Raw genomic sequence first — 18,283 nt, 5'->3', positions numbered from 1 at the left:
ATTTGTCTAATTACAACCCTCCCTTCACTTAAACAGAATCCCACACTGCCTCCCACTGTAAAGAACTCCAGGTCTATTGGTGTTGAACTTGAGGACCTGTTGCTGCCACGGAATTCACTGGAAAGCACACGTTCTCTACTCTCTAGATGACTTTCCACAACTGTCATGAACTGGGAAAATTCGACCCTTGATGATCAGCTTTGGTAGAAATTTTTAAATATGTCTGCATAGGGAGGGGCTTCCCTGGTGGCGCAGTGGTTGGGAGTCCACCTGCCGGTGCAGGGGACGCGGGTTCATGCCCCAGTCCGGGAAGATCCCACATGCCACAGAATGGCTGGGCCCGTGAGCCATGGCCGCTGAGCCTGCGTGTCCGGAGCCTGTGCTCCGCAACGGGAGAGGCCACAGCAGTGAGAGGCCCGCGTACCGCAAAAAACAAACAACAACAACAACAAAAAAATGTCTGCAGATTCTTTGACACTTCTCCCTTCAAAAGGCAGAGCCTAATTCGCCTTTTGTCTCTGGGATGTGAACTAGTTCAGTTATTTGCATGTAATGAAAAGAATATGGTAGAAGTGATGCTGTGAGTTCTGAGGCTAGGTGCTCAAAAGGATGGCTTCCACCTGGTTCTCTCTCTCTCTCTCTCTCTCTCTCCCTCTCTCTCTGGGGAAAATCAGCCACCATGTTGTGAGGACGCCCAAGCAGCCCGTGGAGAGACCCGTGTGGGGAGATTGAGTCCTCCGACCAAGAACCAGCACCACTTGCCAGCCTCAGAAGCTGATCCTCCGGCCCCAGGCTTCAGATGGCTGCAGCCCTGGCCAACCTCTAGACGGCAACCTCATGAGAGGTCATGGACCACTGGAAACGCAGAACAGCAAGTGGTCAAACGTAAGCAGGGCCTGGAGAATGAGAACAGGGTTTATGAGACGTGAGACTGGAGCGGGAGGGAGGGCCAGGTCCTGCAGAGCCTTTCACGGCCACACTAAGGAGTTTGGGTTTTCTTCTGAAAACAGGGACGATGGATTTCAAGCTGGCAAGTGACCTGATCAGATTTGCATTTCTGCACTTCAGAAAGCTCATTTTAGCAGCAAGCGTGGAGACTAGACTGAATGAAGGCAAAGCTGGAGGAAGGGAGACCAACTGGGAGGCAGTTTCAGAGTTCCTGGGGAGGCTGATGGAGAGGTGACGTAAAGAGCAGCCCTGGTGGTTCAGCGATGGACAGGAGATGGATTAGAAATTATTGAGGAGTTTGAGTCAGATGACCTTTGTGACCGGCTGGATGGGAGATCAAAGATGACCCCAAGGTTTCATGGTAGATCTCAATGTGTGGTCGTGCCATTCCCCAAGAGAATGACCACACAGAGAAGGAAGAGCACTGGGGGGAGGGGGACCTAGTAGTTTTGGACACAAGAGATGTCCCAAGGCAGTGAGATATTTACGTCTGGAGCTCAGCAAGGAGGTCCCAGTCAGAGCATGGAACCATAGGAGTTGGTGAGATTGTCCAGGGAGGCTGTGGAGACTGGGAGAAAAAGAGGGTTCTGAGAATTGCCTTGTAATGAAGGGAAAGGTAGAGGAAGTGGAGACATCAAAGGAGATTAAGAAAGAGGAGCCAGGGCAGTCGGAGTGCACCACAAGGAAGTGGTTTCCTGGAAGCTCACAATGGGTAGAATTTTAAAAAGGTTTAAGTGCTACCATAATTTGAAGGCGAAATAAGACCACACTTAGCAACAGGGAGCTCACTTAAGAGAAGCTGCAGGAGACAGGAGACAGTAAGTGTAGACCACATTGAAGAGACCTGACTGCAAAAGGAAGCAGACTGATAGAACAGTAGTTGGCAAGGGCTGCGGAATGGAGATAATGTCTCTCAACTGAATTGTAGGGCTAATAGTGGTTTCGGGGTACAGTTGTTTTTAAAATTGAAAAGACTTCAAAGTGCCTCTATGCAGTGGAGAAAGAGCCCATAGGGACGGTGGCTGGGTGACAATGAATGTAAAGTCTGCAGTAAAGTCTCTGCAGACATTGAACCAGCTCAATACTGATGTCCTTGTCTTAAACCACAGATTGAAACACGAGCTGCAGAATCCAACACCTACCTGTTATTATTTGTCTTATTGGCCTCAGGAGAATCAATGCGCAAAGCTAAGAGGACAGACTTTCAGGCAAGAGGCTATCCATCCAATCCACAAGCCAACGGGGATAATGGAGATCGCCGGCCAAAAATATTTAGTAACAGAACACTTAAATACAAACTAAGTGTAACCAAGTAATTTATCCCATTTAATGGGATATCTGTTTTTCATCACAAAGAGAAAACGCTGTGTCCTTGGCTTAGTGACTTGTTAAACTCCGGCGTTTTTCTTACAAAGCAAGCTTAACACGGGAAAGGCACATATTTCAGTAAATTAATTTCAACCAGGACTGTCTCCTAGGAAATGAAGGCTTGTGATGAGAAGCTGTTGATTCCCTGTTCTTTGTATCTTCCAGAGACCAGACAGGAGAAAATGGGCATCAACCACTGGGCTATATGGAGGAAGCACTTCTTCACTGCCATGGAATGAAACACCAGCCTGGTGGACCACAGAACCTCCGTCCATCCAGGTGCCCCAGAAGACAGGGGTCGGCAATCACATTTGGATGGGGCTGTTCGTGATTTGTGTACCAGCAGGAAAGGGGCTGAAGGAGGAAATTTTTTTTTTCTTTCAGCAAACAGAGGGTTTATTTGCAAGGCAGCCAAGCAAGGAGATAGGAGAACACATCTCAAATCCACCTCCCCAAGGCAAGAAGCTTGGGGTATTTATATAGGATAACCAATAAAGAAGCAGGGCGGTCTGAGGACTGGGGAGTGCGCAGAAAGGCAATTAGAAAAAGGTACAAAAATCCTCATTCTGCGCAAGTGTCGGAAATTTTTAAAGAACCCAGCCAACTCCTCTTGGATTCTGTGACCAGATGTGGGGCACTTAGGACCCCACATAAGGCTCCTTTTCAGGTCCTAGATGATACAGAATGCATATGATCAGATGTACCATTCTTGGTGACGTTTCTTTGGCACCACGCCAGCTGCCATGCTCCCATCTGGGTCTACAAGTTGGCAGAGGTGGTTGCCAGCACAGTGGGGACTCGGAGGTAGGTCTCGTGTACCCCTAACTCCTCCATCTTCCCCCCAAGCCCCTCCTCCCCTGGCCCACTATATAGACGAAAATGCCTATATTAGAGCTACTCCTTTGTCCCCAAGAGCCCTGCTGAAGGGCACATGCACTTAGCCTTACTAAAGGGTTCAGTCTGCAAGGAGGAAGAGCTCACCAGGCAGATGTAGGGCCGTCAGGTCGGCATTCCAGGCAGAGAGGCAGCGTGTGCAAAGGCACGGGAGCCATGAACATCAGCATGGATTCGGGTGAACTGTGCATTTCTCCACATAAATGGAACACGGGGTGCTTGTGGTTGGATGGGAATGACAATATGTACCACATGAAGGAGTTTCGAACCACACCCAAGGGCAGTAATGAGCCATTAAAAAGTCACACGTAGAAGAGAAACACAGCCAAATTTTGCTCAAGAAAGACCACTCTGGCTGCCATACAGAGGATGCATCGCCAGGGGCAGGAATGAGCAAGGGAGACCAAATAGGAGGCTTTTGCAAAGGTCTGCATGAGAAACCCCAAGGGGCTGAAGAAGAAAAATGACAATGGATTGAGGAGAAGGAGAAAGCTTGGAATGACCTTCAGAGGAAGAACTGACAAGACTTGAAGTCCGGCTGGAGGCTGTAGTGAGGCAGGAGATAGAAGCTAGGAGGGCGCCCAGGTTTCTGGCTTGGGTGCCTGGTAGGTGGATGGTGGTGTCGTTCACCGTGAGGTGAACAGGAGGAAGAGGGGTTGTGGATGGGAGGACAAGGAACCACCCTGAGCTAAGGCGATTCTGGCCATGTCTGTGGAGCTGGCCACGACTGGAGTTGTAGAAGCAACAGCAATGTGAAGGTCCTTTCATCCAAGATGAACAGACAGAGCACGTTCTCTAGTCCTGGCAGGAGAAAAGGTGGCTCTAGGAACTAGGAAGCACCTGGAGAGACCAGCACCCAGGTCAGCCAGCCATGGACAACCAAGCAGCGAGGTCCAGAGCAGTTGTTCCAGCCTTGGCCACGGATCAGAATCACTGCCCAGGTACCACCTCCAGAATTTTGGATGAAATCCTCTGGGGTATGAGCCACCACGACGTTTCTAAGGCACAGCCAGTTTTGAGAACCGCTGGTGTGTGGGCACAGAGCTTCACAAACATTACTGTGCCCCCAGTGCCCAGGAATCCTGTTACAATGAAGATCGTGATTCTGCAGGTCCGGGGTGGGGCCTGGGAACCTGAATTCAGAACAAGCACTCAGGAGACCACGCCCGAGCTTCTCCTTAGAATCCCTAAGCCACATCTGAGATCAATGAAACACAAATCTCGTGCAAGAAGAACGTTTCAAGATACCCAGGTGATCGCAAGAGCGACCAAGATGGAGAACCAGTGATGTAGCCTCTGGAAGACTGCACGCAGGTAAGCACCAGGGACCCAGCGGGAGCGAGTCTGAACTCCATCCTAGGGAAGGCCATCCTGCTTCATTCTGCCTGGTGCATGAGAACCTTCCAGGGCCCAGAAGTGTGGGTCACAAGCATTTACTGAGTAAGTTTCTGCAGAGCCTGCCGTATGCTTGGGCTGGCCGCCAGGACACATAAAACACGGGACTTATAGTGACAGCACACAGGCTTTAGACAAATACTTGCAATAAAACATTGCTGGGGTCATGGCAGAAGCTGGTACAGGATCTGGGAAGGACACAGAGGAGGGCGTGACCACCTCTACTTTGTGGGGTGGGCGTCCAGGTAGAGTGGCCAGGTGGATGAGATGGCGGAGGGAGACGGTTCCAACCTGAGGAGGGTCCAAAGCAAGGTACTAACGCGTGAGAAGCCCACAGTCCTCCAGGCACGGGGGCTGGAGGCAATAAGTATCTGGGGGCAGCTGCGCGATGCTGTGGTTACAAGTGCCGGTGTCACCCGATCAGACCGCGATCTGACCCCCACTGACTAACTCTGTGACAATCTTCAGCATCGTCACCAATAAAAGCAACATAAGAGTAGCGCCACCTCATGGGTTTGTTGGGAAGAGGAAATGAGTTAATACGCACAGAGCGCTCAGAAGAGCAGGTATGTAGGAGGCACTCAATAAATGTCAGCCGGCTGCAGCGGAGGTGGCCAGCCAGGAGCTGCGGCTGGGACCGCAGCGGGGCAGTGTGGCTGGAGAGGAGAGGATGTGGGGATAGGGAGGGATATGGGGTGGGTGAGGCAGGGCAGAGGCCGCGCTGGGAGTGGGCGTGGTCATTTTGAGCATCCGCTCTCAGCTGCGTGTGGAAGGACCGGAGGGGACATCCCCAGTAGCACCCAGGCCACCGCTTAGAGCATCTCCACGCTCTTGGTTTTCCTGCCATTTCTACGAACATCTTCCCCTCCCAGGAACACTCAACGCTCAGGTCTGGGCGGAGAGTGCCCTTCAATTATTGACAAATATTGACATTCTTCTCTAAAAATAAGCCTTTTTGATTTCACGAAACCACAAATGCCAGGTTATTTCTATAAAATGGCAAAAACGGAATGCCCGGCAACCCCTTGGAGAGGAGAGTGGGCGGTGCCTGGCTGGTGGGCGCCCAGGGCTGCTGGCCCTGCGTCCAGGCAGGAAGACCTCCCGCCTCCTCTGGGATCTTTTTTTTTTGGCGGTTCGCGGGCCTCTCACTGTTGTGGCCTCTCCCGTTGCGGGGCACAGGCTCCGGAAGCGCAGGCTCAGCGGCCATGGCTCACGGGCCCAGCCGCTCCGCGGCATGTGGGATCTTCCCGGACCGGGGCACGAACCCGTGTCCCCCGCATCGGCAGGCGGACTCTCAACCACTGCGCCACCAGGGAAGCCCTCCTCTGGGATCTCGTTGCTCATCCTTCCAATTGTCTGCTAGCTCCCTGCCCCTCCCCCGAACTTCTTTGGCAGATGTCTTCCTCACATGCTACCATCTAAAGGAGCTTTAGGACTCCGGCTTGAGCAGTCCCTCTGCACCCCCCCAAAATCTGGGCCTTCTTCCACAAGGTCACAGAGTAGCATCATCTCCTGACTCGAACCCCCATCACAGCTTTGGGTTAATAGCGACTGCATGCTTTCCTCCTCTAAAAGACGCTTCCTTAGTCTCCCCTCCCTCCTGCTGATGGTGGTAAATCCAAGCCCATAGCTTTGCTGTCCCCGGGCTCGTCCATGCCCGAAGGCTCCTGCATCCCCAGGGTTTGTGCACATCACAGCCGGTTGACATGAGGTCACTGAGCTGATTACGGGTTTCTCTACATAGTTGGAAAACCCAGAGAGAAGGAGGCTTATAGTGTAAGCCTGGGTTTAGGTATTGAACCAGACAAGGAGGAGTTTCTTTTTGGGGGGTAGGGGGGATTATATGGCACACTTACTTCTGCCGTGACATGACACCAAGGAGGAGTTTCTTACTTGCTTCTTCTCATTCAACAGATCTTACTCACAGCTCAGCGTCTCCATCTCAAGGGATCTGGCCCAGGTTCATTCTGAGCCAGAGAATCTGGCGGGTGGCAGGGGAGGGGACAGGGTCCTCCACAGCGGCTGAGCTCAGAGAGGAAAAAGGGCGGGTGGGACGGTCCTCACCGTTACACAAAGCAGCATGGGTCCCCGAATGATCCACCAGACATTCTTATTCCGGTTGGTTCCCCAGCACCTACGGCAAAGAGCGAGCAGTAAGAGAAGACTTACGTCTGAGACAAGGCTGAAGGTAAAGGGCCTGCACCCTTGGAAGAAGCAGGCCCACACTCAAGACTCACTTGGGACGGGGGAGGGAGGGCCCAAACCCCTTCCTATTAGGTTGATACTGTGGACTTTTTTTTTTTTTTTTTCCACCAGGAAAGTGGTCTTCATGCTAATAGCTTGGTGTGTAGCCTTCCACATTTTTCTCCGTGTTCGTACAAACACGAATTCTTAATTCTACAGGCACACCACCTCCCTTTACTGTGCTTCACTTTACTGCACTTCGCAGATACTGCGTTTTCTGCAAACTGAAGGTTTGTGCAACCCTGCGTTGGGCAAGTCTGTAGGCACTATCTCCCAGCGGCATTTGCTCACTTCGTGTCTCTGTGTCGCGTTTTGGTAACTCTTGCAATATTTTAAAGCTTTTCATTGTTACTATAATTGTTATGGCGATCTGTGATCAGCGATCTTTGATGTTACTGTGGTAATTGTTTTGGGGTGCCGTGATCTGTGCCCATATGAGGTGGTGAACTTAATACATGTGTGTGTTCTGACTGCACCACCAACCGGCTGTTCCCCTATCTCTGTCCCTCTCCTCAGGCCTCCCTAATTCCCCGAGACACAGAAATATTGAAATTAGGCCAATTAGTAACCCTACAAAGGCCTCTAAGTGTTCAAGTGAAAGGAAGAGTGACACACATCCCTCATTTTAAATCAAATGTTAGGAATGATTAAGCTTAGCGAGGAAGGCATGTTGAAAGCCGAGATTGGCTGAAAGCTACGGTCCTTGCACCAAACAGTTCTTGAATATTTTTAGCTCACTGCTGGGAGCAACTGCTCAGAAAAAAAAAGATTCCTTTCAAAAATATGACTTCTCATTGACAATGCACTGGTGACCCAAGAGCTCTGACGGAGACGGACAATGAAATTAACGTTGTTTTCATGCCTGCTAACACAACATTCATTCTGTAGCCCATGGATCGAGGAGTAATTGTTACTTTCAAGTCTTACTATCTAACAGATACATTTTGTAAGGCTATAGCTGCCTTAGATGCTGGCTCCTCTGATGGATCTGGGTAAAGTAAGTTGAAAACCTTCAGGAAAAGATTCACCATTCTAGACGCTATTGAGAACATTCATGATTCATGGGAAGAGGTCAGAAAGAAACATTAACAGGACTGTGGAAGAAGTTGATTCCAACCCTGACGGATGATTTTGAGGGGTTCAAGACTTCAATGGATGAACTAACTACAAATGTGGTGGAAATAGCAAGAGAGCTAGAGTTGGAAGTGGATCCTGAAGGTGTGACTGAACTGCTGCATCTCATCATAAAACTAAACCGATGAGGAGTTTTGCTTCTCACGGATGGAGCAAAGGAAGTGGTTTTTTGAGATGGAATCTACGCCTGGTGAAGATGTTGTGAAGATGGTTGGAAAGACAACAAAGGCTTTAGAACGTGAGATAAAATAAGTTGATAAAGCAGCAGCAGGGTTTGAACGGATGGACTCCAATCTTGAAAGAAGTTCTTCTGTGGATAAGATGCTATCAAATAGCGTGCATGCTACAGAGGAATCGTACATAAAAGGAAAAACAGATGTGGCAAACGTCATCATTTTGGCCTATTTTAAGAAATTGCTGCAGACACTCGAACCTATAGCAACCACCACTCTGATCAGACAGCAGCCACCCAGACCCTCCACCAGCGAAAGATTATGACTCACTGAAGCCTCAGATGACGGTCAGCATTTCTTTAGCAATAAAGTTTTTTTTTTTTGCTGTTAAAATTATGATAATTTTATAGTTATCAATTTGAAAATTCATCCAAAGTGACAAATTCTTAAAAAAATGCAAGTTAGCAAGACTAACCCAAGAAAGAAAACATGTCTAAAAAAACCTATATCTACTCCAAAAGTTGTTTGTATAATTAAGTACCTTTACAGAAAATGATTTCCAGGGATACATGGCTTTCCAAGTAAATTCTTCCAAATATTTAGGGAAGAAATATTGGTAATCTTACATAAAAAGCTTCCAGGAAACAGAAAAGTATACGTGGCTCAAAATATTTATAAGGCCACCATAAGCTTCAGATCAAAACTAAAAAGAATAGGACAAGAATAGAATCACAGGCCAGTTTCTCTTTTGAACATGCATGCAAAATGTGTAAACAGAAGCACAAACTGTAGCCACGGTATGTAAAACAATCATATATCACAATCAAAGTAGCTTTATTCTAGTAATGCAAGGTTGGTTTAATGTTCAAACGTGAGACTGATCCCAGGAATGAATGAGAGGGGGAAAAAAGTCATTTAAAACAGAAGTCTTGGGAATTGCCTGGTGTAGCAATAAAGTATTTTTAAGCGAGATTTTTTTTTTTTAAGACATAATGCTACTGCACACTTAAAGGTATACAGGAGCCCATGGATCGAGGAGTAATTGCTACTTTCAAGTCTTACTATTTAACAAATAGTTAACAAATACACAGTATAGTGTAAACGTAGCTTTCATACGCACTGGGAAACCAAAACATTCACGTGACTCGCTTTATTGAGATATTCACTTGATTGTGGTGGCCTGAACTGAACCCACAATATCTCCAAGGTATGTCTGTGTAGGGGATTTCTGGTGGTAACTATTTGGAGGGAAAAAAATGGAATCACTGACACACATTATACAGCAGCAAGGTTAACGACACGCTGTTGAGGTTTAGTCCCTAAAAACCAAAAGGTACAGAACTAACTTGTTTCTTCGGTAGCTTTATAGTAGTCCACTACAGAGGTATGCCACAGTTTGTTTGATGATTCCCCTATTGATGGATGTTCAGGGTTTTTTTTTGTTTGACTAGTTTTGCCTTTTTTCCCCCACTGTGAATGCAATAAGCATTCTTGTACCTATATTTGTATATACCCAGGGGTCACCGCTAACCGAAACAGCCAATTTTTGTACTAATTTGTGCGAATTTTGTGCTTATCTGCATGTGTAACTAAATTAATAGACTAATTTCCACAAGAAAGGTATTTGATTCTTTTATCTACATACTTAAGTATATCCTGGATGGCCAAAATGCAAGGGAGTGCATATTCTCTTTGGGAAAATAGTATATTTCCTTACATTGGGGACTATCTGGGAATGGCTAGCTCACGGGAATGTAAAAAGAGGTGAATTACCTACCCTGTGTTCTCCAGCTGAGCGCGGGCGATGCTCCAGGGTACAACGAAGAGCACCGGGAAAGCTGGGAGAAAACACGGAAATGGGGTCAAGGGCTGGCTGACCAAACTTGCCTACTGCCTATACTACCCTGATGGGCCAAGCACAACTGGTTGAAACTTATAAAAACCCAAACATCATAGAACTGTGGGCTGTGACAGCTGGAGAGGCCTACAGGGGCACAGGGCCATTGATTATTTGAGAAACCAGGAAGCAGAGAGGAGGACAGATTTGCCACATGTCACAGAGCAGCTTAGAGTAAATCCAAAGACAACTATCAAACCTCCTGAATCACCGGCCAAAGTTATGCCCTCTGAATGCCGCAGCCTCAACTTCCCCAAGAGTTTGTGGCAACAGGGGCTCCAGACCTCATCTTGGAGACTTAGTTGGCACATGGACTGAATGTTTGTATCCCCTCCAAATTCATATGTTGAAGCCCTAACCCCCAACGTGATGACATTTGGAGACGAGACCTTTGGAGGTAATCAGGTTTAGATGAGGTGTGTGTAGCAGGGGTGGTCATCGTGATAGGATTAGTGTCCATATAAGAGGAGACCAGAGAGCTCTCTTCCTCTCTCTCTCGCTCTCTCTCCCTGCACCGTGATGTGAGGCTGCAGCAAGAAGACAGCTGTCTGCAAGCCAGGAAGAGGACCTTCATCAGGACTCGACCATCCTGGCACTGTGATCTCACAGTTCCCAGCCTCCAGAAATAAACATCTGTGTTTCAAGCCACAGAGACTATGATATTTTGTCATGGCGGCCCTAGTAGATAAATACAGTTGGGGACAGGGTAGGAGGAATGTCATCTGATTCTACCAAAACCTTCCCAAGTTTCGAATGTGTGCATTGGGTCTACAGCACTATGTCTACATGCATGTACACGTGTGCATGGGAGTGCATGCATACTCACACACACACACACACACACCCCTCTTTTCAGAGCCTCTTGTGATTGAGAGGTTATCTGTCCCAGAAACCTCACTCCAGTTGGCCCCTAACTCCAACCAAAAGCTCTACTGGGCTCCCACGTTCTGATATGTCCCCAGGAGAAGAGGCTGGGCATTCAGGTCACTCACCCCAACCCACCAGCAGGTATCTGGGCCACAGCCGCCTTTCTGAAAGCACTATGGGCTCCAGGAGCGTGTGGAGGTAAAGGCCTTCAACCAGCAGCCATGAGTAATTGGCACCCACGAAGTAGTGCAGGAGAACCTGGGCCGAGCGGCAGGAAGTGGACACCTGCAGAGGACAGAGCACATGGGGGTGAGTCCAGGCTCCCTCAGCATCTGGACCCCACCAGGGTGGAGAAGGGCCTCCACATGCACAGCCCCTCCCTCTGAGCTCCCCTCTCTCCCAAACCCTTGCTGACCATCTCAGAGAGGTTGGCAATAATATAAAAATATGGGGGCTTCATGTAGGTTTTAAAGCCCAGCTTCTTGACATCCGAGATATTTTTAGACAAAGACAAGGAGAATTCATCATCAGCAATTTCCATAAAGAAAGCACTGAAAAAACTTTTTAAAAGTTAAAAAAAGAGTGAAGTAAGTCAGAAAGAGAAAAACAAATACTGTATGCTAACACATATATATGGAATCTAAGAAAAAAAAAAAAAGGTCATGAAGTACCTAGGGGTAAGACGGGAATAAAGACACAGACCTACTACAGAATGGACTTGAGGATATGGGGAGCGGGAAGGGTAAGCTGGGATGAAGTGAGAGAGAGGCATGTACATATATACACTACCAAACGTAAAACAGATAGCTAGTGGGAAGCAGCCGCATAGCACAGGGAGATCAGCTAGGTGCTATGTGACCACCTAGAGGGGTGGGAGGGAGGGAGACGCAAGAGGGAGGAGATATGGGGATGTATGTATATGTATAACTGATTCACTCTGTTATAAAGCAGAAACCAACACACCATTGTAAAGCAATTATACTCCAATAAAGATGTTTAAAAAAAAAAGTTAAAAAAGAAGGCACTGAAAGGTATGTCTTCTGATCTCAGTTCAATTAAGCAAGGTATCAATAATTTTAAAATCTTCATATGACTAGAAATGAGGACATACACTTCTAAATAATTCATGAATCAAAGAAGAAATGATAATAGAAATTATTCCTGAACTGAATGTATGGAGAATACTGCATATCAAAACTTGGGGCATGCAGCTAGGATGTTTTACAACTAGAATGAAATTTACCAACTCAAGTGCATTTATTAAGAAAGAAAAAGGCTGAAAGTCACTTACCTTAAATACGTCAAAAATGTTAGAAAAAGAACAGCAAAATAAAGCCAAAGAAAGTACGTGGGAGGAAATAATAAAGATAATAGCAGAAATCAATGAAATAGAGGACATAAAATAAAGAGAATCAACAATGCCAAAAGTTTGTTCTTTGAAAAGTCCAGTAAAATTGAGAAACTTTAGCAAGGATTATCAAGGGGGGAGAAAAGAGAGTGAGGGTACAAATAATCAGTAACAGGAATGAAAAAAGGAATACCACGATAGATGTAATAGACCTTAAAAAGATCTTAAGGGAATATAAACGATATGCCAATAAATTTGAAAAGCTAGATGAAGTAGACAAATTCCTAGAGAAACACATTACTCCAGCTGACACCAGAAGAAACAGAAAATCTGAATGTAATAGTCCTAATTAATCCATAATTCAAAGCCTTGCAATAGAGAAAACCCTGGGCCCAGATGGCTTCACTAGGGTCATCTATCAAACATTTGAGGAAGAAATAATACCGATCTTAAACAAATTCTTCCAGAGAAGTGAGACAGAGATCATTTGTCTTGAGAAGTCAGCAGAAACTTTATGCTGATAAAGGCAGTACAAACATACCTCGTGTATTGTACTCTGCCTTATTGGGCTGCTCAGATACTGTGTTTTTTACAACCTGAAGGTTTGTGGCAACCCCATGTTGTCAGATGATGGTTAGCATTTTTTAGCAATGAAGTTTTGTTTTGTTTTTTTTTCGGTACGCGGGCCTCTCACCGTTGTGGCCTTTCCAGCTGCGCAGCACAGGCCCCGGACGCGCAGGCTCGGTGGCCATGGCTCACGGGCCCAGCCGCTCCGCGGCATGTGGGATCCTCCCGGACCGGGGCACGAACCTGCGTCCCCCGCGTCGGCAGGCGGACTCTCAACCGCTGCGCCACCAGGGAAGCCCAAGCAATGAAGTATTTTTAAATTAAGGGATGTGCATTATGTTTTTAGACACAATGCTATCGCACACTTAACAGACTATAGTATAGTGTACGCATAACTTTTATATGTACTGGGAAACCAAAACATTCATGCGAGTTGCCTTATTGCGATATTTGCTTCACTATAGTGGTCCGGAACCAAACCACGGTATCTGCAGGGTATGCCTGTACAAGAAAAAGAAAATTACTCCTGAATGTAGATGAGGAACTGCTAAACAAAACACAGTGTTAAGCAAACAGTCCAGCAGGAGGGGAGAGAGATTACTATATGGGGACCTAGCTGGATTTCTTCCAGGAGTGCAAGGTAGTTTGAGAGGTTACTGCATTCATTATTAACAGGATAAAGGAAAAACCATCTCCACAGATGTAGAAAAGCTTTACTGCCGTGAAACGCAGTAATAATTTTAAAAGGTTGATCTGGTCCATTTCTTTTGTCTACAGGTGAAGAGATTTTCCACCCATTGGGTATAAAGCAGCCTCTTGGTGACATTTTCTGCTACTGATTTCCTTTACCTGCCCCATTCTCGGGAGGCTGAATTTTTTTTAAGTTAGGTGATGCATCTCTAACCAGAGAGACTGACACCGCTTTCTCTCTCTCTTCTCCTGCCCAGCCTCACCTTCTTGCAGTTCCCAGTATTGATCCACCAGGTCGAGGCCAACAGTAAGGAAGGACATACCTCTGACACGTAGGACATCCACTGTTTCTCACTGTCGGGCCTCTTAGAGTAAGAGTTGTAGAAGATGACGTCTTTCACCAGCACAGCCAGGGCTCTCAGGATGAAAGAGGCAAACAAGTTCATGTGGATATAGTTCCGTGTGCAGTGGAGTTTTCTGTGCAAGGAGAAAACCGAGTGTCTTCCCTCAGAAAAGAACGGCTCAGACCGACAGGTGTGTGCCTGAAACCTGTGTATCTGCCACTGAAGGGCACAGGCTCCGAGTGTAGTCTCCAGAGCTGGAGAGCTGGCTTAAAGGATCTTTCCTCTCTGTGCCTCATGTGTAAGATGGACAAAATCACAGCTATCATCTATAGAATGCTCAACATGCCAGGCTATGTTCCAAGCTACTTGCCTGGGGGTACTTATGGGGATCCTTACTCCTCACAGCTCCCGACATTACAAATGGGGGAACTGAGGCAGAAAGCTTAAGTCCAAAGTCCCAGAGCAGTAAGTGGCACAGCTGAGGTTTAGACCCAGAAACTCCGAGGTCAGTATATGGCCCTCCGAGACTCTACTCCCTGTAAGAACAAGGGCACTCACCACAAAGGGCTACAGGAGGATTCAACCAGTTAATGGGTGAAAAGTGCTCACACAGTACCTGGCACTTAAGAGCTCTCATGACCTCCCTCACCCAGCTGGGGCCTCCTGTGCCTGCTGATGTAAAACTCTGCATCCTCGGTCTCTCTAGCGAAAGGACCCTTCTCCAGCACTGTGCTCTCACAGCCCTGCCTTTGTCCCTGTGCAGCCGATGTCCGTCCAGTCCTGCCTTGCTTTAGAGCTATTATTACTTTTTTCGTTTCCGAAAAGATCTGAGCAGGTCCTTGTGTTTTACTATTTATGCATCCCCAGAGCCAGAGACAAGATGGACACGTGGTCAACCCAGGCTCTGCTAAAGTTACTTCCTCCAGCGCCAGGCAGTTATTTTCTCCTGGCCTGGTTCTGGGACTTCGGGAAGGTGAGTGGAGGAGGTCACAGATAGCAGTGGGCACAGGCCGTGGGATTCTCTCCCATTGTTCAGTAATTGTTCTCCCAGCGGGGTAAGTGGTCATGACTCCGCTCTCTGCTCTAGGGCCTCAAGAGCATCATGGGATTGAGGGGTCAGGTGGGGCCAGCCCTGGGCCTCGCAGAGCCCAGGTGGGAGCTGCTCTGAAATTAGCATCCAGGTCTCCAAGGTCCCCATCCAGGCCTCCTCATCTGCGGCGAACGCTCATTCTGCCACATTACACTCCGTTATGTTCCTGAACGGACCAGGACCAGGAGACGGCCTTGGAGGGCTCCCTAGGGGGCGTCTATAAATATCTCACTTGGGTCGTTTCTAAAAACGTGATTTAGTAAAACGCCTTCAGGTGTTGGATTCTGAAAGACAGTAGAAGGGAGTGAAAATGCTCAGGCTCTGGACCGCCCGGTTGCGATCCTGGCTCCGTCACCTGCCAGCTGTGTGATGGTAGGCGAGTGACGTCATCTCTCCATACTGCAGTTAACTCGCTTATAAAATGGGGTAATAATAAGGCTAATCTCCTAGGATTAGAATTCATCTTAATTCTGATTAGAAAGAGACTTAAATGACTTAATGCATGTCACGTGCTTAGAACAGTGCCTGGCACCAGGGAAGCACTCAAATGATTGACGGCTAATTGGAGTCCGAGGGCCCTGGATTAAAAGCCCAGCTCTCCTGCTCACTAATTTGTTCTTTAATCTCGTCCATAAAGATAATGCATCTGGTAGAGTTGTGGTGAGAAGGGGCTGTGGTAGTAATGGGTGTAACTAGGAATTTAGACCAGGGCTGGGCAGAGGTCATCTAATCCAAGAGGCAAAAGCAGTTAGGAGTCCCAGATTCCAGTCCTAGCTGTGCTTTGCGACCTGGGGTGACTCAGTGTCTTTCTCTGGACCTCTGAGATCCCTTTCCTTTGCCTACAAAATGGGATGGATGGACTGGAGACTCTCTCGGATCCCGTCCAGCTCTGAGGAGCCATGAAATCATCCAGCCCAGTCTCCTGCCTTCTAAAGGGAGCCAACGAGCACATGCCTGGGTACCTGTCTGCACATGTGACAGCAGAAGTTCCACTCACCGAAGAAACAAGAGGAGGGTGAGAGCCAGGAAGAGGGAGACGATGGAGAGGGAGTAGCCCACAGTGTACAACAGCTGCAAGGTCGACAGCAAGGCGCGGTGTTCCACCTGAGAGCAGAGAAAGAGCAGGTGTGACCGCCAAGCCAGGCAGCCATGGTGTCCAACCCCCTCTCCACGCCCCGAACCCTAGTAGACCTGTTTCTACCACAGCTCTCGGGCACATCTCAGAGCTCGAGGAACCTTCATGAGTGAAGAGCCCACTGGGGGTCTCACCTCCATGGCTGGTCGTGATGCACTGAGATTCACGATATCATGAGAGCATTGTGCCCAGGACAAGAGGACATCTTGGGAACGAGGACAGGTTCTTTGCCCCCAAGCGTGCTGTCCCCAGGGCATCGGGGTCCCTGTCTCTGGAAGACAGGGCCGGGTTTCCATCTGGATGTGTCTCCTTCCTACAGCAACTTTTCACAGATGATCTCTTTAACAAAGACCCACTTAAACACTGGAATATTTTCCCTGAGTCCCAGGATACCCTGGTTGCGAACAGAGGTTAGTTTACTGGCAATTCTGTTATTAAGTGTGATTTTCCAAAGGAAATCCCATCTTCTCGCTCCATCCGCTGTGCGTACAGCCATCAAGATTATGTTTCTGAATAAATTTTTGCACAAGAACCCACAGTAAATACGTATTACCTGCTAGGTTATGCCTAAACTTCTCTGCACAACTCTTTCCTCAGCTTTACTGAAGTATAACTGGGGTACGATAAGCTGCACATATTTAAAGTATAAACCTGGGTGAATTTGGACACGAATATATCTGTGATTTCATCACCACGTTCAAGATCATGAACACTTCCATCACCTCCCGAAAGTTTCCTTCTGATCCTTCGTAATTCACCCCCTCTCACTATCCCTTGCCTTTAGAGGGTAGTTTGCATTTTCTAAAATGTTATATAAATGGAATTTTATAACTATTCTATTTTTTGTCAGGCTTATTTCCCCCAGAATAATTATTTAGAGATTCATCCATGTCATAGCATGTACCAATAGTTCATTCCTTGGCTATTATCAAAAAGGCAAGAAATAACAAGTGTTGGTGAGAATGTGGAGAAAAGCAAGCCCTCCTACACTCTTGATGGGAATGCAAACTGGTGCAGCCACTGTGGAAAACAGTATGGAGATTCCTTCCAAAATTAAGACTAGAACTACCATTTGATCCAGCTATCCCACTTCTTGATATTTATCCAAAGAATACAAAAACACTAATTCAAAAAGATATATACGCTCTTATGTTCATTACTTACAAAAGCCAAGATATGGAAACACCCTAAGTGCCCAGCAACAGTTGAGTGGCTAAAGAAGATATGGTAAATATATACAAGAATACTACTCGGCCATAAAAAAGATTAAATCTTGCCATTTGCAAAAACATGGATGAAGCTTGAGGGTATTATGGTGAGTGAAATAAGTCAGACAGAGAAAGACAGATACTGTATGATTTCACTCATACGTGGAATATAAAAAAATGAACAAAAACAAAAAACAAAATAAATGATCAAACAAAAAGAAACACGTGTATACAGAGTAGTGGTTACCAGAGGGGGAGGGGCAGGGGGTGGTGAAAAGAGTAAAGGGGATCATCTATATGGCAGCGGATGGAAAGTAAATTTTTGGTAGTGAGCACGCTGTAGGGTAAACAGAAGTAGCAGTAGAATGTTGTCTACATGAAACTTAAATAATGTTGTAGACCAATATTAACTCAATGAAGAGTAAATCTAAAATTTTAAAAAATTTAATAGTTTGGGGCTTCCCTGGTGGCGCAGTGGTTGAGGGTCCGCCTGCCGATGCAGGGGACGCGGGTTCGTGCCCCGGTCCGGGAGGATCCCACGTGCCGCCGAGCACTCACCCACCGATGGACATTCGGACTGTTTTCAGAGTTTGGCTCTCACACATAAACTTGCTCTGACAATTTCTGTACAAGTTTTTATGTGGATATGGGTTTTCACTTCTCTCAGATAGATAGCTAGAAATAGAATGATGCGGTAGCATGGTGTACGTTTTAACTTCTCAAGAAACCGCTCAACTGTTTTCTAAATAAGTTGGATCAATTGACATTCCCACCAGAGGGCCAGCTGCTTGAGGGTCTACGACCATTTCCTACAATCAGTCTTTTAAATTTTAATCATTCTAATGGGTGTGTAGCAGTATCTTATGGTGGCTTTATTTGCACTTCTCTAATGATTAATGATTTGAGAATCACTCCGCGTGCTTATTCGCCGTCTGTACATTTTGTTTAGTACAGTATCTGTTCAAATATTCGGCCGTCTTT

The 18,283-nt window shown here is 47.0% G+C and overlaps 1 protein-coding gene across 1 annotated transcript in view; it reads right to left on the bottom strand.

Moving 5' to 3' along the window:
• GLP2R (glucagon like peptide 2 receptor) overlaps positions 1-18,283 on the bottom strand; it is a 47,559-nt gene that overhangs the window by 15,271 nt on the left and 14,005 nt on the right. Inside the window, exons 5-9 of the mRNA XM_024748453.1 lie at positions 15,957-16,063; positions 13,849-14,002; positions 11,046-11,205; positions 9,934-9,994; positions 6,670-6,739 (exon numbers count right to left, since the gene is read on the bottom strand). Coding sequence (XP_024604221.1) covers positions 6,670-6,739; positions 9,934-9,994; positions 11,046-11,205; positions 13,849-14,002; positions 15,957-16,063 — 552 coding nt within the window. The remainder of the gene's footprint in view (positions 1-6,669; positions 6,740-9,933; positions 9,995-11,045; positions 11,206-13,848; positions 14,003-15,956; positions 16,064-18,283) is intronic.

This window comes from Neophocaena asiaeorientalis, unplaced genomic scaffold (genome assembly GCF_003031525.2).
Source record: "Neophocaena asiaeorientalis asiaeorientalis breed wild unplaced genomic scaffold, Neophocaena_asiaeorientalis_V1.1 scaffold543, whole genome shotgun sequence".
NCBI lineage: Eukaryota > Metazoa > Chordata > Mammalia > Artiodactyla > Phocoenidae > Neophocaena > Neophocaena asiaeorientalis.
This window is presented reverse-complemented; position numbering and strand designations above follow the sequence as displayed.